This window comes from Heterocephalus glaber, unplaced genomic scaffold, assembly GCF_053883595.1.
Source record: "Heterocephalus glaber isolate CG9 unplaced genomic scaffold, H.glaber_assembly_v1.0 deba00001457, whole genome shotgun sequence".
In the NCBI taxonomy this organism is placed as follows: domain Eukaryota; kingdom Metazoa; phylum Chordata; class Mammalia; order Rodentia; family Bathyergidae; genus Heterocephalus; species Heterocephalus glaber.
In genome coordinates, this window is record NW_028258305.1 from 35,025,834 (window position 1) to 35,048,945 (window position 23,112).

The 23,112-nt window shown below is 39.7% G+C and overlaps 1 protein-coding gene across 15 annotated transcripts in view; it reads right to left on the reverse strand.

Annotated features, from left to right (window-relative positions):
- Window positions 1-23,112, reverse strand: part of Ltbp1 (latent transforming growth factor beta binding protein 1) — a 435,679-nt gene that overhangs the window by 68,859 nt on the left and 343,708 nt on the right. For 12 of the 15 annotated variants that reach the window (XM_087216161.1, XM_013070166.3, XM_087216163.1 and 9 more), the window contains 4 exons: window positions 22,926-23,045; window positions 12,264-12,386; window positions 6,303-6,425; window positions 4,015-4,137 (listed from right to left, as the gene is read on the reverse strand). In XM_087216161.1, coding sequence (XP_087072287.1) covers window positions 4,015-4,137; window positions 6,303-6,425; window positions 12,264-12,386; window positions 22,926-23,045 — 489 coding nt within the window. The remainder of the gene's footprint in view (window positions 1-4,014; window positions 4,138-6,302; window positions 6,426-12,263; window positions 12,387-22,925; window positions 23,046-23,112) is intronic. The other 3 variants (XM_087216160.1, XM_087216159.1, XM_087216162.1) reach the window with 3 other exon arrangements.

Genomic DNA, 23,112 nt, shown 5'->3' on the forward strand with positions numbered 1-23,112 from the left:
ACTTAATATATAAAGCACACATGTTCCCTTAATCATTAACTCTACATTATCTTTCCATGAGTCTACACAGACACACTCTTATCCATCACAAAGGAACAGGGAGAAACCAAAAAGCCAGAGAGAATGTTGATAGAGGTGCCCAGGTTAAGATTAAATACAACCAGAGAGCCAATCAGATGGCGACAACTTCTAGGTGCCACGTGGAGGATGGAAGAAATCACTAGTCCTAATAAAAAAAGGAGCTGAGGACAAAAATCCATGGGCATTCCTTTCTAATGCCTCCTACCTTCCTAGGGTAGCTGTTTATCTCCCCTTTTCTCCTTTCTTTCTCAAACCATCTTCTTTTTATTTATATTTATTTTGGCTCTTTAATTCATTACTGGAGTGGAGAGTTTACCATCCCAGCAGGATCCTGGTAACTGCATGTTCCAGCAGAGCTGTGGCATGACGTAGCATGGCATGGCATGATATAGACCCTTCCCCAGATGTGACATATATATGCATATAGACTGCTTCCAAGATTTATCCATTATGAGTTGGTGCCACTATAAACATGGGTATGCACATGATATCTTTAACTCTTTCAGGAAGACACCCAGAAGAGACATAGCTGGGTCATACGGGATTTGGGGATATGGCTCAATGGTAGATTGCTTTCCTAGTATGTGGAAAAATATTGTTTTCTAAAGTGGATGTAAAACTTTGCATTTCCACTGGCCATAGGGGAGAGCTCCAGTTGCTCCACATTAATTCGAACAGCTCTACAACCCCTTGAATGGGTACACAGTAGGCAATGAGTTTTCAGATTAACCTTTCTTTCTTTGCCACTTAGGAAAAGAGATAACAAAATGAGAAGAGGCATATTTGATCACTAGAATATAAAAATATCTCCATTCAAGAGAAGATCAAGGAGAGTTCTGAGAATATGAATTTCAGCAACAAGCAAAATGCTGCATGACTTAGACGCTTGCCTCAGCAGAATGGAAGCCTGTCACCTCTGTTCATATTATCATTAAAGTAATTTGATATGCATTCATTTCCCACTGGGGGGACAGCATTATTTTAAATGTTTATAAATTATTTTATAAATTTAAAAACTGTGTTAGAGTCAGGTTTAATCTAAAAATGCTTTGTAATATATTTATAGCAAAAAATAGTAGGTCAAACATCAAGAGAACACAACACGGCATGGTGTGAAAACACAGGATTACCACCAGGAATTCAGGAACAGGTTTTCAGGAAAGCACCAGTGAATCCTGGCCACCCCTCTAGTAAGGCAGACTTCGCCAAGGTCACCAGTGACCTCCACCTGGCTCAGTTTCAAGGTCAATTTTTGGTCCTCCTCTTAACAAGCAGTAATGTTTCACATAGTTCATCACTATCTTTCTTCCCTGAAACTCTCTTGTCGTGGATTCTAGTTTTCTTCCTCTTTAGCTTGTTACTTCCTCAGTTCCTTTTCCAGATTCCAACCCATTTCCTCCTTTCTAAGAGTCGGAAAGCACAGGAGCATTTTCTTGTTCTACCTGCACTCACTTTTTTAGTGATGTCACCAATCTCACGCCTTTAAACACTGCCTATGTACTTAGAACTCCCAGCCCCAAACCCACTCCTGAATTCCAACTGCACAGATTCCACTGTTTGTTTTGGGATTATCTTCATTTGAATACTCATTTTAGGCTCTGAAAATGGAACATGCTCATGTAAAACTCCTAATCTCATTCATAAAGCCTGTTCTTTGGGGCTTTTGCACCTGCTATTCTTCTGAAAGTAATGTTTGTCCCAAATGAATCAAACGTTATTGAGTCAAGAAGCCTGTATTTACCTTCTTTCTAAAGTCACCACCTTCTCTCAGCATATTTCCATTTAATTAAATAACATTTATTGCCATTTAACAAACTAATCATTTTACAACCACAGCGAGGGGAAGGGTTTTGGCTGACGAGGGATTAAAGACCTGCAGAGGAGGGAAACTGGCCAAGGCAGAGCCTTCGGGGGCTGAGAAGCCCAGACTCCCAGGAACTGGGACAACCCAGCCCACCCATCTTCTGAGACTGTGCATGCCAGAGTAAGCAGCACACAGCGATGAGCACCGCCCTTGGATTCTGACTCAGAGAGCAGGCCAGCAGGACTGCAGGATACTACTACCAGAAAATAAAGTCTTTGCCAGCATTATTAGAGGGAAGTTACACATGTAAACAGAAAAGCCAACAAGAAAGATGTCTCTTTCTCCCACAGCTGTGAAGGTCATGTGAGCAGACAGCTCAGTTAATTATAGCAAAATACCTTTGAAGGCAGGGAGACGGATCAGGTGGGAATTAGCAAGCTAAAGTGCTAATGTAGTTTTCTTGGGAGCTCAGAACCAGCTGGATGGACTCCAGCCCTATTTATAACCCAATACATCAGGCAAATCAGTCCTGACTTTAGGAGAAGGGGGCTTCAATATATATATTCCAAAAGAAGCTTTCTTATGGAGCATAACTCCATCTTATTAACATATATATTAAAAATGAAGAACCAGTTGGCTAAAAAGTTTCTGCTTGGTTTTTCATATAACGGATGTTTTTAGAATTAAAAACCTTGGACTTCTCATAAGATGGCTACATGTGAGAAGCAGCCAAAATAGAGGAGCATGTCCACTGGTGAGTACCTTGTGCAAGGCGTAGTCAGTGGTCCTGATATTCTCTTGTTTTGGCCAAGCACAAGAGCCAAGAGATTTCCATGGCCAGTATATGTTTTCTGCCCCTTTGCATGTACATGTACAGTATCTTTCCACTTGCTTTCTTCTACATTGATCCTTTCATGCTTGGCTCCCCACAACACAACTGCCCCATCTGCCTTGGAATGCCAGTTTGTTGGATCCTTAACACCTACACATATGTTAGGAAGTTTCTCAAACACAATTGTCTGGACATAATCATATTTTTCTGTTTGACCATTTGTCCAATCCTCAATATGGAGGTATCTTGATGACAACTTTTCATTCATGTTATTAACCTTTGAGAATCATTATCACCTTAAGATAAAATCCTAGAAGTTGAATTATTGGTTCAAAGACAATGTTCATTTTAAGGTCTCTGAAACTCTGCCAAAACTGCCCGGTAAAAGGGTTGGGTCATTTTACTCTCCAAGTAGCAGCAGAGTACAGGTACTCAGCCACACCAGGACTGCTTATACCAAATTTTCTGGTCAATATGCAACATGCTGTACATGACAGTGGATTTTCCCCCAAATAACTGGCTGGAAGTGGAAAATGATCTCAAATCACTGAAAGGTAGGCCACAGAGCCATTTCTGAAAAGCCCATTTACTTCCCTCCCTAGTGGAGTTCAGAACCTCATTGAAAACTCACACCCTGCACGGTGGGGCACACCTCATCACACCCAGGAATGCCATTCACAACTCATAGGCAGCAAAGGAACAGGTGAGCAGGAAAAAAAATGGTTACTAGGGCGGACACTGAACGCCAAGATCATTCACAGGTGATGAGCTGGAGGTAAAGGACAGACAGAGCAGGTAGGAGAAGATTTCCCTCTCCACACACAGGGCTCCTCTGGGCCCGGACCACGAAGGCCCAGGCAGGCAGCGAAAGTGGTTCATGACTGCACCCCTTTGCACAGGTGGGGTATCTATCTCATAGACACATTTTATACAAAAAGCTCAGCTCTTACACACTTCCCAGTTATCTGCCAAATGGGGTGTTTTTACTTATTTGGAATATTTGAAAGTCAGTCTGGTATGAATGGGAGTTAGAGCTCAGACCTATGCACTCAGGGTAAACCTTTAGCAGGTAAAGGCAAACTGATGTGTTACTCCTGTAGCTGGCACAATTCTAAAGGACAGCTACAAGCAGGGCAAAGAAAACTCAGACTCTACTCCTTTCTTTGCATTATTTTTGTAACCTAACAACCTCAACTGGGAAGTTAAAGGCGGAGCTCATGGACAGAGGTGGAGATGACATGCAGAGTGACCTCGGATTCTGGCACTCGGTGATGCTGAGACAAGGGGCAGTTCCCACCTTCACAGTGATCTCCAAGTGCAGATGCTCTGTAGCCCTGGTCACACAAACACTGGAAGGAGCCCTCTGTGTTCCTGCACTGGCCGTGAGCACAGAGGTGGCGGTGCTGGCATTCATCAATATCTGCGGGCAGAGCACAAAGGAATGGTCCAAGTGGTGCTTCACAAACCCCATCACTCATTCGTGCAAAAAAGGTCTGTACGTCGTCCAGTTTATAATTAAACTAGAATTTTCACTGTGTGACTTAAATTGACCAAAAGGGAAAATTCAGAGGAACTTAAACTCAATTAACCAATGAGCCAGGAAACCGTATGCATTAGCCTCTCTATTCACCCATGGGTGGTAAATACTTTATTGTAATCCACAAACCTCATTCTGGGATCTTTCATAGATTCCACTGTAAAAAACATATAGGCCTGTAATAGTGTAAGGCAAGGGCCAGCAAACTACAGCCCACAGACCAAATCCAGCCCACTGGCTAAGTATTGTAAATGAATTTTACTGGGAAACGGCACCATATATTCACCACCTGGCCCTTTACTGAAAAACTTTGCCAACCCCTGATTTGAAGTGTCACAGCATGCACCTTCATTTCTTGTTCACTAATCTATGCTTTGTCCCTTTAATAGTTGGACTTCCATATGCATTCATTCATTCATTCATTCCTTTATTCTATCACAACAATGATCTCCTGGCCAAATTTAAAAGTCCCCTTCTCTCACTCGTTTGATGTTCCACACTGCCACTGAGTCACTACACACACACACATATCCTCAGCTTAGAGATCATTTGTTCTTCCTGCATAATCCCAAGTTCAGGCTCACACACATACATATATCATATCCACATAACAGTGGCCCAAAATATATTGCCTGTATCCATTATTAGATTTTAATAAATAGGCTTCCTAAGGGCAGTAGCTATGTCTACCACATTCTTTATTACTCCTTAGATAACCTAACATTTTGCAGTGAGGAGGCAGTCTGGGCCCGCTGCTGGTTGGAGGATTTTGTAACATTTGAGACCACTGGTCTACTTCTGTCAATGTGCTTCTGTCAGGTTCATCGCACACATCGGTTGCCATGGGGACCCTGAATCTGTGCTCTCCCCACTATGGTCACAGTATCAGTGTGGTTGTCAGAGTCATCTGGCACCTAAAATGGTTCTCCTCTATTGGTAATCTGGTAGGTGGTTCTGGCTATATCTAATTTATCATTGATAGCAACATCACAGGCTTTTCCGAAGAAATGACTATGACAGCTTTATTCTATCAGGTATAAATGTCTTATCCGTTCATTTGTAGTTTTTTTATGAACAGTAGTAGGTATTCACTAAATACTGATGTAACTAGGATCAGAAGTCCTAAAGATAAAGACTTTGAAAGGGATTCATAAAATCTAGAAGATGCTGCTTCATTTGTCTTTGTAAGGGCCTGTGTTTTATCATTCTCTACTTCTAGATTAGGTGTGGTTATCGCTTCTCGGCCTTTTGGCTAAGATCAAGCGTAGATTAGGTGTGGTTATAACATTTTCTGTTTTAGAAAGGGATAACTGGGGAAGTCTATAATACTGGTAGGTGCCTTTCTAGTTGCCATTATATATTCTCATTTTTGTAACACTATCGCAAAAGATGCTCTTGCTCATTAAATATTAAAGATTAATATAGATAATTGGCTATGATTTGTTTTCTTTTTGTAAGACAATTATTTGCATATAGTATGAATTTTGTTCTTAAATAAGAACTGTTTCTTTTCACTCTGGATACTTGTGGTTGTCACAGGTGACATCATAATATCTTCCAGCTCATGAAGCATAAATGAAGCACAAACTTATTGGGAATGAAGTATTTCTTTCTGAAATTCAATGAAATAGTTCTTTAAAAAGTCAACCCTAAACTGGGCATGGTGGTACATGCCTATAATCCCAGCACTCAGGAGGCTGAGGTAGGAGGATCGCCACAAGTTTGAAGCCAGCCTGGGCTATATAGTGAGCTCAAGGCCAGCCTGAACTACACAGCAAGACCCTGTCTCAAAAAACCAAAAAAAAAAAAAGGGAGTGGGGGGAGGTAACCAACCATAGAAAGTTCAGAATCCTATCATCTATAGGAACAGGATGTATTTCACAAACCTTGTATCTCTGAGATCTATCTCTGACAGCAAGGGGGACACTATATCAGTCTTACTGGAATGTCTTCTTTATAGGTATTAAAGGCAGAAATTTTAAAAAGCTAAAAACACAGAAATTTGAGATCATTAACAATCTAGTAGTTTGTGCTGCTTGTACCCGTACCTCCACACAGGTCTTTTGCTGCTGACAGCTGGTACCCCTGGCCACAGGTACACCGGAAGGAGCCCTCTGTGTTCTTGCACTGTCCATTCATACATAGATTCCCTTGCTGACATTCATCAATATCTGTTAACACAAATGATAATTATTTCAGGAGAGAAATGACCCAGGAGAAGGCAGGGCTCTCCACAATGCATCCTAGGGTTACTATCACTAAAATAACACACATCTTCTGTGAGGTACTATAAACTTGAGCATGTACCAGCCCACTACTCTTCCTTGCATCAACCACAGTATGCTGAACTGTAGAAAAGCAACTATTACAAATAGACAATAAACTTACATGAAAAAGTGCCTTAAAACTCACCACCTCTCTCTCATACTTTGGATATAGCAGACATGCTGTATGAAATAGTTTAGAGCTGAAAACAGAAGACAGAACCTGAAGCATAAAATAGTGACTGACAGAGAGTTCGTAGACTTGCTGAGCTGCATGAAACTCAAAACAGAACTACCAAGAAGTTTTTAAAACAAATTAAAATGTAGGCAGTTACAGAAGGAAACCGACATTTCTACTTTATATAGAAGAAGCTGAACTGTCAGGTCAAAGAGTGGCAATTCAGAGCACTGAGCTTCTTCCAAAGTACCAACTGAAAACCAAGAGAAATGTAGTGTGGTGCTGGCTGATGGAGTGAATGCCAAAGGAAAAAGTGATAAATGAGGGTTCTGTAAATGCTTTGACTGAAGATAAAGCTACTGGATGAGAAAGAATATAGCTCCTAATAAGTGTTCTAAGAAATGTCATATACACAAAGTTACATAACTGAGGAAAGGACTGGCTTCATCAACAACACGAACACCTCTGGTAGGAGCAGTTGGTTTTCCAAATGTCTCTGTTAGTCTGTTATGCTGGTCTGTTCTAATCAGAGAATGCTGTCTGGCCTTGTGAGTGCAGAGAGGGCCTGAGCATGTTCCATTAAAATAACCAGTCAATTCATCAGAGTTGATGGTTATCAAAACATGGGAGAATTGCTCTTCACCAACTGTACCACAGATTTTTTTGTGAGGATTAGAGCAGAGAAGAGATGCAAAACACACTAGCCTTCTGTTCACACCTGTCTACATGGAATCATAAATAAAATGAACACCGTGTGTTTCAAAGTCCATGTCCTAAAGATCACTGTCTGTTGTTTTCTTCTAAAATATCTTGTTTTAAATGTCTCTACATTTTTGCCAGGAAAACTCATTAACTGTTTAGTTCTTTCTCTCAATTACGTTTCCTAAACAAAGTTGCATTTCTTGACATACATGGTGGCATTAATCTTCTCAGTTTTATCCTGAGATAAGCAAGGTGTCAAGTTATCCCACGTTCCCTGAAATTGCTTGCACAAATTATTAGTATAATAGAAATTCAAAAACTTGCTTCTTTCTTAACTTTTCACAGCATTGACTTCAGCTAACTAGAAACTCTGGTTTGTTTCACTGCTTGTGTTATTGGTCCGCTTTATTTGTGAATAATTCCTGGCTGCCAACTATTGACTGTCCGTACAGAAATTTAATAATTAAGCCAAATTTCATCTTAAGAATTATTGTACATCTTCCCATAGTCTAAGTCTATTAGCTGCTACGTTGGATTTTCTTTCAGCACATTTTATAAAACATTTGAGGTGTCAGTTCACAAACTTAAAACCAGCAATAGCTCTTGTAGCTGGTTGGCTTTCACATAATATCTGACAACATTTTTAGTATTTTGGACTCTTTCAAACTTTCTCTTAGAAGATGACAAGTTAAGTATTCCCATGTGAAGATGTGCGCAGCAAGGATAGACCCTTCATTCCAAATGCTGTCCGGGCACGCCACACTTCTTACATAAGTTGCTCTTTTGTGTCAGGAAGACTGTCAGAAGAAATTCATTGTAAGTACTAACACATACACACTTGGAATAACTTGAGGCCACGCAGTTATCTTGACCAAAGAGGTCTTTAGGTCTTTAAAATGACTAAGTGGAGCAGGGGCAACTTATTTCTAGAAAAGATTTTTCTTTTCCAATAAGGGACAGAATTCCTGAGACAAAAGAAATCTCTCTAATAAAATAGGCATGTGGGACAAATGACTTCCCCCTTCTGTGCCAAGAGATAAATAGAAAACACTGATTTCCACAAAAGGTATTATTTTAAGGAAATCTGACACATATTTCTGTAGCAAATTCTGCTCAGAGTTAAAATAGATTGTCTCAAGGTATATGGAAATTTAGCACACACGGTGCTAAAATGCATAGGTAAAATCAGATCAAGAGAAATAAGTACTCAATTAATATACTAGGTAATGTATTTACAATCTGAAAAAAAGTCAGTGCATTTAATGAGGTGAAGACAAAGTCGAAGTGAATACTAGGGATGACTAACAGGGTAGCAGTGGCACAGTTGCTGGGATACTGGAGAAAGGACAGAAACATGATCTGGGATAAGTTTGAAAACTGTGAGATGCAGTGGTTTGGGAGAAGATTATGAGACTAGTAAAGAAAAAGATGATACTACTATAGAAAGGGAAGGATTGGATGGAGGAATAGTTGGTGTATATGTAGGTTTCCAAAGCAGAAGACAGAGGTCTTGCTGTACCCTAACCCAGCCTGCAGTAGGGAGACATCGCTAGGGTCTGAGTAGAAGGCAGGGTTAATGGCAAGTGAAGACAACGGCCCTTTTCCATCTCTAAGCTTTGGCATGGGTTCCTTCCTTTGCCTGCCAAGTTTTTCCTATCCTGTATTCAAGATCCAGTCCAAGCACCAACACCTCTATGAAGCTTTCCCAGAAGCACACAAGCTCGACCACACGTTTCTTGGCTTCAACACAAGGTGTTCATTCCTCAGTTTCACAAACATCACCACTGCTACCCACTGTATCAGTCTCTACTTCTACATTCGCATCCTTCATGAACTATCTCCTTTCCTCTATCATCTCAAGCAATCTCCACATAACTCGATCACATTCTATCATTGCTCCTTCTCTGAAGATGCCAAAAGTGAGGCTTAGCAAAATTAGCTCATGTTGATTCTGTCAATATTAGACTTTGACATTCTAGCTTTTGGGTTTCTGTTTTGTGATGCTTGGATCAAATCCAGCCCTCACACAGCTAAATGTCCTTGTACCACGTCCTCAGCCTTGTTTTGTTTTTGTCATTGCTGCTTCTTTTTAAACTAAGCTCTGGGCTTTGTTTGGATTTCACAAGTTTTCCCAGTTGTGTCCTTCTTCTGTTCCAGGACAGTCTTGCCTCTCCAGTCAGTCTTTCAGCTATGACCTTAACTGTCAGAATGTGGAGAGGCCAGAGTCCTGTTGAATGTCCCCAATTTGTATTTGTCTGTTGTCTTTCTCATGGTCAGACTGAAGTTACGGGTTTTCAGAAAGAACAGCACAAAGGTGAAGTGCTTTCGTCATCCGGTGTCAGTGTCACATGTTACTTTCTTCACTTGCTTAAGCAGTTATACTGTCTTTAATGTACTTTATTATCTGTAATTTTCAGTTGTAGAGTTTGCTTCTCTTCTACTGAGAGTCCTTGGGGAGAGTACATCCTCTCAGTGTACTCGCAGGTGAGCAGATACCTGTAACATGCTGGCTCCTGGATGCAGGTGAGAGGAGGGGAAGGAGGACAGAAGGCAGCTTCTGCAGCTGCCCTGCAGAATGCCACCCACACCTGGAAAGCAGTGTTCCGAAGGTGGCTCCAGCTGTGGCGATGGGTGAATTCTAGAGCTCAGGGAGATCCTATCCAAAAGCAGCAGGCTCAACTGGTTTGACGATGGCCAAGAGCAAGACAGTGGACATCAGCCATAATATGTGCACTGTCCCTCAGAGGAATGAAATGAAGTCTGGAAATCTGAGATCATTTACCTATGTTTACACAGTAAACCCCTGGAAGAGCCACCTCTCAGGGAAAAAATGAAGATGGGTATGTAAGGTAACATACTCATGAGCATGTGCTGCGGGCAAAACAGGCACAGAATCTTCACAGCGCAGTTGTGAAATCATTATTGCTGGGTCTCAGAATGCAAGCTGAAGAATACAGCAGTGACAAACTTGAAATATGAAGGATAGGAACAGATTACAAGCATTCACCGCACCTAGCACATGAAAAGAACCAGGTAGATTGAGAAGAAGGTAAAACAAAAAGAGATGTCTATATTTTTTAAAAGATAAAGATTTCAATTATAAAAATTAAAGATAATAAAAATGAACAAGAGTTCTAAGGCTTGAGATCTGCATTCACCATAACCTAGGTATGGGGGAAGAAATAACACCTTCTAGACTATTCTCATTTTTAATCTGGCCTGAGGAGATACTACTCAAGGAGTCAGTAGAAAACTGTGGATATGGGCCAGGACAGAAAGGCCCAGAAAAGAATAGAGATGTGCCATTCTAATAGCTAGCACTGTTAGAAAGGAACACGCCTGCCTCGCAAGCATAAGGTCCTGAGTTTGATCCCCAGTACCAAAAAGAAAAAGAAAAAGAAAAAGAAAGGAACAAGTCACAAAGTTCAGATGTCTTTTAATTCCTTCCAACCAGTAGTAGACGCTTCCATCCTTGCAGGACACCAGGGTATTCCTTTACTACTTGCCTACTCCAGTGAGAAATGGTCACCCAGCTCCTTTCTTTACATTGAGACATTTACTTAGGAAAGAAGAAATTTCTACTTAGTTTTTTTCCCCTTTGGAAAAAAACCACATGCTTTACAGAATAAAAGCAGTGGAAGAATACAGAAAGGAAACAACTTAGAGTTTTTTCATAGGAAAAAATTACAACTTAAAAAAAAATTATAGGGCTGGGGGTGTAGCTCAGTGGTAGAGCACTTGCCTAGCTTTTGTGAGACCCAGGGTTCCATCTTCAGTTCAGCATGCAGAATGAATGAATAAATGAATGAGTAGATGAATGAAGGAAAGTATTAAAAAAATAGGGAAACCTGGCACAAATTACAACAATACATCAAAAAACATATTCAAGATATATATATAAAATTATATATATATATATAAAGAGAGCATATACATTGAAAAAATAAAAAATCTTAGCAATAGGACAAGACATTAAGACAAATTTACAAAAGAATATAAATGGCAAATATATAAAATAAATATTTAATAATTGTTTGGTAATTATTAGCAGAAACGAACATATAAATATTAAACCTTGTTAGAATTAAAAGAAATGTACATTTCAAAATTAGAAATTGTTTTATTAAAACAGTAACAAAATTAAAATAATTTTCCTTTTATGAATAATGAAATAATTCTAAAATTAGTTTATAAAGAGCCCTGCTCCAATTTTTTTCATATGGCAATGGGAAGTTAGAAAAAAATGTGTTTGTTCAATACCTAAAGAACAGCAAAAAATAGTGTAACAGCAATTCACTGCAATATTATGCAGCCTTTAAAAATAATATTTGAAGAGTTATAAATGGGATATAAAATGCTTATAACATACAATTGACAAAAAGTAGGAGATAAAAATTGTACATCTTGCTACACAATATACTTAGGAATGATTACAAATGATTTCTTTTTTACCTTTCTGCATTTGCAAAATTTTACATAATGAGTATATGCTGCTTTTTTAATAGCAATTTTATGGCTATGTCACATGATTCTCCTCAGTGTATACAATTCAATGGTTTTTTAATACATTCACAGAGTTGTGCAATTCTGTGTATTGGTTTTATAATCAGAAAAAAATTAAATAAATAGCTCTGTGGTTTATAGACATTCTCTAAAAAGTACATGCTTTCCATTTATGGATGGATATACTCTGTATTTATCCACAATGAGGAGCCCCTTTCAAGAACACCAAACAAAATAGCTCCAAGTAGCTCAATTAAAACAGATGCAGGCAGTGAGCATGGCTCCCCTTTCTAAGGACAGCTGCTTTCCTCCATTTGTCAGTGAAGTTCAAGCACAGTGGGACATCCAATCATAGCCTTTACCTTGACAGTGTCTGTGGTCTGGCGTGGGGCTGTAACCCTTGTGACAGGAGCACATGAAGGAACCTTCAAGGTTGGAACAAGAACCATTTGTGCAGACATTTGGTTCCAGGCACTCGTCCACGTCTTGGGGAATGTTGCATAATGGAAAGAAAAAAGGAGAGAGAGACAGAAAAAGAAAACATGAATAAAGATAAATCTGGTTGAAAGGAAACAGGAGACCTTCAGAAGAGAAAGAGGATTCTCAAACTCTCGAAGTGGCCTAGCAAGGGAAAGGAGGCCTGCTGGGAGCTGCGCAGATGGGTCTGCGGCTGAGCTCACTTTCTGCAAGGGCCTTGCATTGCAGGAACAAACTGAAGACAATGCAGGGCCTGCTGCAGGGGGAAGGGGGAGAAAGTGTAGAGCAATACCCTCTACAAAATAAACCTTTCGGACTAATCTAAGGTGGGTTGGGGTCCATTTAGGGAATCGATGAAATCAGTAAGGATGGGGAGTCCTCAGAAGCAAAGGCTAGGACTCAGCACCCAGAGAAAGAGGGGAGGGGATTTTAACACAATACTGTACTTTAAGGTATCTGTGAATCTGGACCATAAAAATCAACCTAGGAGTCAATGATATGTCCATGGGGCAGTTTGAAAGTAGGGTATAGACCAAAGAAGCAGATTTAATAATACCAATAGTAGTAATTGCTAATTTTTGTCATGTACTTACTGTGTGTAAGCACTAAAGGCTTTCTATACATTATCTCATTTAATTATAATAGACTCTCTATGGGCTCGTCATTTTACAGAGGAAAGAGCTAAGACTCAGAAAGGTCCAATAACTTCATTGAGTCCACATGCAAAGCTAGAAAACAGTGGTTGTGAGATTTAAATCCAAAGCCCATCCTTTTAATCTGGCAATAAGTTTCCATCATAGGCAAAAACTAGTGACAGTTCAATAAAGAGAGAATCCATGAGTTTTATGTTCTTTTTCTTATTTGCTAAAACAGTACTTATACCGAAAATAATCATTTAGGTTTTCATGGATTTCACTGAACAAAATTCAGTAAGTTCCTACTGGAATATTATCATTCAAAAAGAAAAGTCTGAATTCTCTACCCCATTTGAATCCCCTGGGGTAAGTCCTCTGTATGTCTCAGTGGCAGACACTAGTGTAGCATCAATATTCCAAAACTGAAATAGGAAAAACTTAATCCCAAAATGCTAAAACAACACAGGCCACACCACAATTTAGGCTAAACCTTATATTAGTCTGTAACTTGAAACAGCATAATCATAGAGCAGACAAAAAAATGAAGGGGAAAAGGCTCTTGAATGCATAAATTTCATTTTTTAACACTCACTATGAGAGCAATAAAGCTTTTTCTTAAGGCAGAGATCACATGCACACAGATAACACTGATCTGGTCTTCATTCAGCAACTCAGAGTTTTGATTACATTCATTTCCACTGTATTTTATTTAAAATGTAGTCTATCCTTCTTTCAGTAGAATTCAGAAACACTTATACTAAAATATGCCGAAGGGGTGTCAGTGTATGTGTGCGTTTGTTCACAGAGAGAAGAGGCCAGGAATTGGCACTGCTAAGGTATTCCAGTTGCTTTCACAAAACAGCACTAATTATGGGGAACTGATCCTGCTCCAGGACAACAAAAATAGCATTTCCAGACTGACTCATTATCCACCCTTTCTTTGGTTGTGGGAATCCACTTTTGTAAAAGCTGAAAGCAAACAACTTGAAAGAAGAAGCCAAGCACTGGAGCCAAAGTAAATAATGGAACAGAATGAGCTTAGACACTAGACATGGAAATTCCAGACAGCAACGGGAAAATGTCATGTCTAGTATCTGGTATGGTTTCAAAAATGTTAACAAGTTCAGAAATGTATGGATTGCTCTCTTTAATTATTCGTGCACCAGAGAGAGTGACTTAGAGGGCTGCAGAATGTAACAGTAAAATCAATTTCTAAGACCATATTTTCTCTCAAGTAAAGTAACAGACACTGTAGAGGACCATTCAGAAGATAACTATAAAAATTCTACTTTTTGGCTACTGCTATGATGAATAATGAAGCAGAATGCTGTGAGATATCTAGGTAGCCTGACGGGTTTACTCTTGTCTACTTATTACAGACAAAACTGTATGGAACCAGAATCACGTCAAGCCAATCATTTACATGTGGAGAGAGCAATTTGAATTGAATGAATACATGGTCTTAATGGAAATTACACCCTGGAAGAAATCTCTAAAGCATAACCTCAATAAAAAAATTTCTGCAAAGACAGGAGAGGTCTAGAGAATGGCTATATATCAAAACATTTAGTCCAAACTTCTCTCCTAAAAGGCATATCCAGCATCCAGCTGGCACTGGATAGCCCTGTGATATCCCACAGGTGTCTCTGAGTTTTCACAGCTAAAACTGGTCCCTCCCCTGATTCTTCTTTCTGCTGTTTCCCATATCAAGGCATGGGTACTATTATCCCCTCAACGTCCCACTCAAAAACTGAGAGTCACCCTTCTGAATTCCTTACTCTTCCTCTTTGCCCACACAACTTAATGCCAAGTCACATCAATCTACCTTCCAAATAGCTCTCAAATCACCCACTTCATTTCATTCCTATTATTTCCATTTCCTCTCACCTGGAATACTGCCATAATTTTTTATTTGTTTTTCTAAGTCGTGTCATCTCTAATCTATTATCTATCATGCAGCGAGGGTAAACTCTCTAAAATATAAATCTAATCAATGGTATTGCTCATCGACTTTTAAACCTTCAGTAGTTTCCAATTTCACTACTTTCAGTAGTATTCTTCAATTTAGCCAAGGACAAAAACTGGTGGGGTGCTGGTGATAGCAGAAGCAGAAGGCCAGGCCTCTGTAGTTCTTATTTCTAACCACTGGGAAGATCAATAACTTGGGAAGCATGATGGTTCCTTCCCAGCCCACTATCCACACCTCCATTGCCACCTCCCCTCTATAGCAGAGGGAGAAGATTAAATATTTGGTTTTCCATATCGGAGCTCAAACCTCATCTTACGCTAAGATATGGTCTGGTAGAATATTTACATCACTCAAATTCTTCCAAGGCATTTACATAATGAATACAAAAGGTCATAGTGTTCTCCATCTCAGGCAGAAAACTTACCATGAATACTACCGTGTTCATAGAAAAATGGGTTTTAGGCCGGGGATTTAGCTCAGTGGTTTCGTCGCCTGCTGTGCAAGCACAAGGACCCAAGTTCCATCCCCAGTACCGGGAAAAAAAAAAAAAAGAAAAGAAAGAAAAATGGGTTTTAACCTCCAAACAATTTACCAATGGGCTGAGAGGTCATAATAATTTGGCATTTTCCAGTCAATGAACTAATTGAACCTCCTAGAGTAAGAAAGTTGCCAGAGGTTTATGAAGTCAGACCTTGTAGATCTTATAGTTCTAAAGTTTATGCATCTATCTTACCATGCTATCACCCAGTCTAAACTGATCCTTCTCATCTACAGTGTTCTGAGACATTCTAAAAAACTGCTGTGTTGAAAAGCAGACGCGCCAGGCTGTGGGGATTCCTGGGCTAGCCATCTGCCACCCTTCAGAGAAGACAGGATGCTCTGGCAGAGTTTATCCGTACTGAACCCTGGTTGACTGCTGGGATCATTTCTTCCCGTCAAAGATGTTTCACCTCATCGTGATCATCAGCATGAAGATCAGTGGTCAACAATTCCAGCAGAAATGAGAACACTAACCTCCCTCCAGCTCTCTGGCAACTCTCCATTTGCCACAGCTTCATAACCATGCCTCTCAGCTGGCCAGCAACCCCACCTTGCTCGTTCTTTCCTTGCACAGGATGTAATTCCTGTGGGTCAGGAACTTTTTCAGCCTTTGGCTTCCTAATATCCTGGGGACAAACCAGACTGCCTCAAGCCTCTCCCTAGTGGGCATGACCTACCAAGCACAGAGGATCTTCAGATGCTGACTTCACCCAGTCATGTTCACGTACTCCTCAGGCTGCAAGGATGGCCCCTCACACTCCATCTATCAATTCCTTGGAGTTCAATTTGGCTAGAATTTGTCCCAATGAAAGAGTTTACATATATTACTTCCTGTGCTTTCAAGAGATACATCTATCAGCAATGTGAACCAATCATTTCTTTGAGGTCATTCTACCACAATGAATTCCTCAGTCACCAACACAGACCCCAGTGAATGAGTACCATCTGAATTCAAACCAGCACTATCGCTACAAGAAAACACAGGATCACTCCCCACCACAATGTGCCATCACATCAATGATTCCCCAACTATTCTTCACACACATATTTTAGACTAAAGATGATGGGAGAACATATTTGACTGAAAAGCCAGCCTAGTAAAATGAGAGATGGATGCTGATCCGTGTGATGAAGCAACTCCGACCACATTTGAGGTATAGTAAATCCCCAGGGTCTCAGGCCCCTCTGTCAATTCTGATGAAGTTAAAATATGCAGTAGCAGAGCTGCTGACAAAAATCTGTTCTACAATCCATGAAGAATCATCACTGCTTTTCAGAACTGGAGAAGACCCAAGGCTGTGAACACCCTATATAAAGAGCCAAGGATGACCTCAGAAAATCAACCCACTAATCCCACCAAATTACTGGCTTCCTAACTCACCTTTCCAAAGGAACATTCTGTCTTTCAGAAAAACAGCTGCAGTACCTGTGGCACAAATTTACCATTTCAAACTCTGGAATCCCTGAGACATTATTACTGCTGCTTACAAGGGATGATGTCCACCCATGAGAATTCCTCCACTCTATGAAGTTTTATACAGAAGAGGTACATGAGATACTACACAGAAGTAAATTCTGGAGTTATAGGTGAGACCTGGGGTTCTGTCCTGGTTTGGCCATTTATTACCTGACCTTGAGTAAGCCCATTTATCCCTTTGAGAACCAATTTTTACATCTGTCCTACAGGGATGATTATTGTGAGGATCAAATGAAACAATCGAACTAAAGTCCTTTGCAAACTACATGATTAGTGGTATTTATTACAATAAGTATTCTTCCCACATGGGCATGGTCCCTGCCTCCAAAAATGAGGTTGTCACTGTTGTTTCTATAATTTCAAGTCTTTCTAGCGTGTAGTAGACAGATAGTCAAGTGCTCAATAAATAACCCAGTGATTAGTTAGAAGATTCCTTTAGTGTATAAAGATTTAGGGATAAGGCTGACATTTGGACAGTCTATAAAATTTGTAGAAGGTTCATATTGTGTTGATGCTAACTTATACAAAAATAAATGTAGTACAAAAGTCTTTAATTTCAGATAAGTCTATGCATATTCATAAATTCCATAAAGGGTGGTACTGAATTTCGAACTCTGAAAATAAATCCTAATGTGAAAAGAATACTTAGAACAATGAGCTCTCTGTGTTTATCCTGCCAGTTCTCTGGTTTAGTTTTAGTTAAGATGTGGGTAGCCAGTTATTAACCGGATTGAACAATTTCTTTTAATGTAAGAACTAACATATTAGAAGAGGTCAGAAAGTGACCCCTTACTTAGAGATTAACAAAGAAGGAACGCTTTGAGGAAATGTCAGAAATTTATGTCACATGCCACATGGTCATCACAGACTCAACTGCAAAGCAAGACAATAAGTAACCCTAAAAAGGGCTAGCTGTGAATATCCAGTGAGTACAAATATTCTGCCTTGTGAAGGAAGGCAAATGAAATGAAGAGGGCAAATAGCACCATTATTATAAAAGCCTAATCATTTGTTAGGAATTATTAATGACCCTATAGAGAATTATCATGATTCCCAAGAATTATATTCTAGCTATGTTAAAAAAATGCTAAGAAGTTAAAAAGAAACCATAAAATTATTTTAATTCAAAAAAGAAAGTTTCTATTTCATCGACAGAGTTAAAAACTATATGTTTTTTTTGAAAGTCAAGAAGAATAGGGCCGGGGATTTAGCTCAGTGGTTCCGCCGCCTGCCTCGCAAGCGCAAGGTCCCCAAGTTCGATCCCTGGTACCAAAAAAAAAAAAGAAATAAGAAATACTTTTGGGCCAAGGATTTAGCTCAGTGGTTTCACCACCTGCTGCACAAGCGCAAGGACCCGAGTTCGATCCCAGGTACACCCCCCCCAAAAAAAAAAAAAGAATAAATATGGTTTTATACAGTATAGAGAAATGTGGCATACAGTTTACTTTGTCAGGTATCAGTTATTACCATATATTTTATATTTCATGACAAAAGCAATAAAGGGAAGAGTTATGGTTGGGAGAACATGGATTATAATATTTACTAGGTGCTTCAAATCACGTGTGGATTTCTGACAATAAACCGTACAAAAAGATATTTCAATCTTTTTTTTTTTTTTGTACTGGGGATGGAACTCGGATCCTTGCGCTTGTGAGGCAGGTGCTGGAACCACCGAGCTAAATCCCCGGCGCTTTTTTTTTTTTTTTTTAGTATTTTACAGATAATGAAACTAAGAATTAGAGAAATCATATAAACCAAAGTTCGTCTAATTTTTGTGAACTCAGACCTCTATATCAGAGACACCAAATGTATCTTTAATGAACTATGAATGTGTTTCCTTGGGGGGTGGCTTTCATCGGGTGAGAATGATTCCAGCTGTCTTCTATGAGTGAAGAGAAACCTGTCCTAGACAGGTTAGCCTTCCTTAGGAGTCCTGGTTGGAGCAGCCAGTGGGAACTGGCCAGAACCCAGGGTGATGGAGCAGTCTTTCAGGACAGAGATCACAGTGGGCAGCACGTCCAGGCTGTTAGGTCCAAGGAGTAAGTGCTGATGACTGAAAGGGGCCCTTGGGAGGAGACTGTAACCCACAACTTGAAAGGAGCAGCTGCATTAGCACAAGAGCCAACAAGTGTTGCCAAAGAGCATTATGGGATGATGTGTCAGGTGTGGTCGGAAAATGATAGGTATTTGAAGTGGACAATAAACTATTGAGGATATGCACCCTGAACTAAACACTGGGAAAAAAATGCAGTTGCCATGAAACACCTGTTAACATTCTATGTTATTTCTACACAAACAATTTCTAAACAAAAACAATTTCTATTCTAACTCATAAATTAAGTTGAGGCATCGATCAGTAAGGTCCATTTTACAAGCCTGGTGTGGTGGCACACACTTGCAGTCCCAGCACTCAAGAGGCTGAAGCAGGACAACTGAGAGTTGGAGGCCAGCTGGGGCTGCATATGAGACCCTGTCTCAAAACCACTACCACCACCACCACCCCAACAACAAAGCAAAGGTCCATCTTATGTGGAACGAATACAATGAGCCCATTATCGATTCTGCAAGTTCATTACTTAGGCTGTGAAAGAAAAACAAAGTGTAACTTGCACTGCTGAATATGAGGTCAAAACAGCAATTTTTAACGAAATCTTTTAACAGTCAAAGTCAATTGATGTGAACATACACAAGTTTAAAGAAAAAAACATAAGCAGCATGACAAGTTTACATAATATTATGTAAAACATTATTTGACTTTGACAATGTAAAAATACATGACCAGTAAGAAAGTCCTAGAAAAAGAATACAGTGGATCCTTGACTTACGAACTCAATTTGTTCCCAAGGGCTGGTTGTAACTCAAGTTGGCTAACTGAAGGCTCAGGCTCCTCTACACAGCCTTCAGAGTCTCTGTCCTGTGTACAGGCAGCTCTCAGTGTCCTCGGAGAGACACTGGACCAGGATTTCTCAATTAACCCCACACAGGAAAGGATGTGGTAATGTTCCTTCCAGGACTCATTAAGGGTTCAATCTGTATCTGAGACCAAATGGAAGCACAAGCGGCCAGCATTTGGGTCGTAACTCAGGAGCTTGTTAAGTTAAAACTAAAATTCTGGTCACAACCCAAGTTGTTCATTATGTCAGACCAGCTGGAACTTGAGGGTTCACAGTCCTGAGATATCTGGAACACAATGGCTCTATGAAGTAGAGATTCAAGAGACTTTCTACAGATAACTTAAAAGCTCCAAATGTAGGATTTTCCCCAAAAGGTGTGATTTTTAGGAAATTTTCAAATCTTTAATGTTCTTACATTAAACTAATGAGAAAAATATCAATATTTCCTAAATCATCTGGACTAAAATGATATTAAAAAGCAAAAACACTGGTAACAGGTAACTTTGTTGATAATGTATCATTTGGCTGTCTTATCAGGTGGTCTCTAGCAATCCCTATCTATGTCCCATAGGCAGTTTTATCATTTTTTTCATGATGTTCACTACATCTGACATCCCATTTGTTCTACTTGTCTACTTGTTAAGCTATAAGCAATAGCATGTGTGTATAATCAGGGGAAGCCTGTTTTGTTCCCTCTCAGTCTACATTGTTTTAAAAGTATCTCACACACTGGAAGTCTCCATATACTTATCAAATGAGCAAATAAACACATGTCAAGTTGTGTTATCAGTTGGCTCAGCTCCAAGATAGGCTTAAGACTGTACCTTCTGAGAAGTATTTTAGAGTTCTCAAGTACAAACGTGGGAACTAAAACATATAAAAGCACAAGAAGATAGGACTAAGAATTCATCAGCATTATCAGCATTTCATAGAAAAATTGAATACACTCACTGGCTCAATAGGAGAAGAAAGACATGTTGCAGTATCTGCTCTTGGTCACACTCAGCTTTTCAACACTAGAAAGTTCTAGTACCATAAAAAATTAAGATGGAAAATCTACTTCAATGTAATCTACAAAAACCCTCATGAGAGATTTATAAACTGCAAGTTCAACATGAACAATGGATGGAACAGCAATGATATCATGGAAGAGCAGCTTGATCTGTGGATTACATGGAGCCCAAAATTTTACCCAAAGCAGAAGGAAAAAGTACACTGCCTACTCTTGGTAATAGGAAATACAAGCCCTCAGCAAGGCAGAGACAAAGCTATGGCTTGGAACAAGGGACTAAATGTGTCACTTTAGTAGAGTTGAGCATCACAGTGATCTAATATATCTGCTTATGATTCCACTCATCTAGTTGGCAAAAGTAAAATTGCTTTTAAATGAGGTGCTTAATGGTTTAAATGTTTCTGTGACTAAAATGGATCAAAATGTTCAAATACGCACACACACACACACATGCATACATATGTAAATATATATGCACATACAGTATAAGAAATCAATTAGTATTATTAATATTGAAGAGCAATCACCTGCCAGTTTGGCCAATCATATTCCACTAAAATCAGAGCTGTGGTATATTCCTGTATTGCAAATCAGTTATTTAACGTAAAGTTCAGGCACTGGTCTTGGATCATACAAGCTCTCATGGGATCTCATGGGATCTCATGTATGGATGGATGGATCTCATGTGAACATGAGAGCATAAATAGAACTTGGATGGGTGACTATGAAATTTATGCCAAATGGAAAAATTAAAATCAAATACACTTTCTGGCTAGCACCAATTACATACACAAATGCTTTTCAAATAAACAAACAATGAATAAAAACATTTTCTCCTGTTCCTCAAAGATCTACATCTCACAGTTCCGTGGCAGACCTCTTGGGACATGCATAGGGGCTCAAGACAGGGGCCACCTGCCTCAGCTACAGTGGCTGAGCGGATGCTGTGTCTGATAATGAGAACTAAGGTTTGAATTTCAGAGTGTCTCTACCACCTACTGATCCCCTCCCCTTCTAAAATACGGAAAGGTCTTCCCAGAGTTATTAGAATAAAGAGCAAAGTATTTATCTGGATGGCAAGGGCCTTACATGGTCCACTCCCACGTTCTGCCACAAGTCTTCCCTTGTTTCCTGTTCTTAGCTACACTGGCCCTCTGAGGCATGACCTGCTTCCTCTTTCCACAAGCCCCTTGCATATGCTTTCCCAGGCCCAAAAGGTTCTCCCTACCGCCTCATTTCCTGGCCACTTTTCTAAGGGCAACTCACCCTATCACAGACCCTTCCTTTCTACTTAGCACTTGAGCTATTTGTTTTATTTATGAGATGAAATGTAAGGCCTATAAGGGAGGGGCTATATCTGGTTTTGCCTCGATGTATTTCAGAACTTGGAATAACTCTGGAGTATACAGTAAGTTCTTAAGAAATAGGAGAAAAATGGAAAGAAGGAATGACTGAAATATTTCACTCACATATTCAGAGTTCTGGCATGGCTTAGAAAAGAGCTGGGATTTTAAGAAAAAAAAAATCACATGGTAGACACACAGAGGAAAAAGAACCATAGCAAACTCGTCACTTTATCTTCCTCATGGGCTAAGCACCACACTCCCTAACTCCACTCACTGCTTCTCCAGCAAATTTGTGCATATATTTCCGGGACTATTTGCTCATCCTCCCATCTCCTTAGGCCTCTTCTCTTTTTTAAAGCATGTTTCTCTTCATCTCTCTCTTCCTTGTAGTGCTTATTTGATTTGATTTGGTTTATCAGATTAGGGACAACACTTTGTTCTCTGTTGAGTTTGTTCCAATCAGAATGATTGGATTGAGATTCCACCTGGAATCTCACATCCTTCATGTCAACCCATTTTCTTATTTTTAAGTTAAAAATTACTTATTCTGAGAATAATGAAAAGTCCTCCCACCTCCATTTCATAGGAAGGCTACATTGGCACTGTACCGCCCTACCAGAAAATGGGCCACGCAGAAGAAACAAACATTCAGGCAAGGATGCTCCAGCACTTACCGAGACACTGTCCATTCCAGCCTCGGAACCCTTCTGTGCAGGGGACGCACTGGTAAGATCCAGGAGAATTCACACACTGCTCATCTGGACAAGTACTTGGAGTCAAACATTCATCAATATCTGAAAAAAACAAACAGGTTGGTGGTGAACATTTTATCAGAATACCAAGGTGAAATTTCACTTTTGT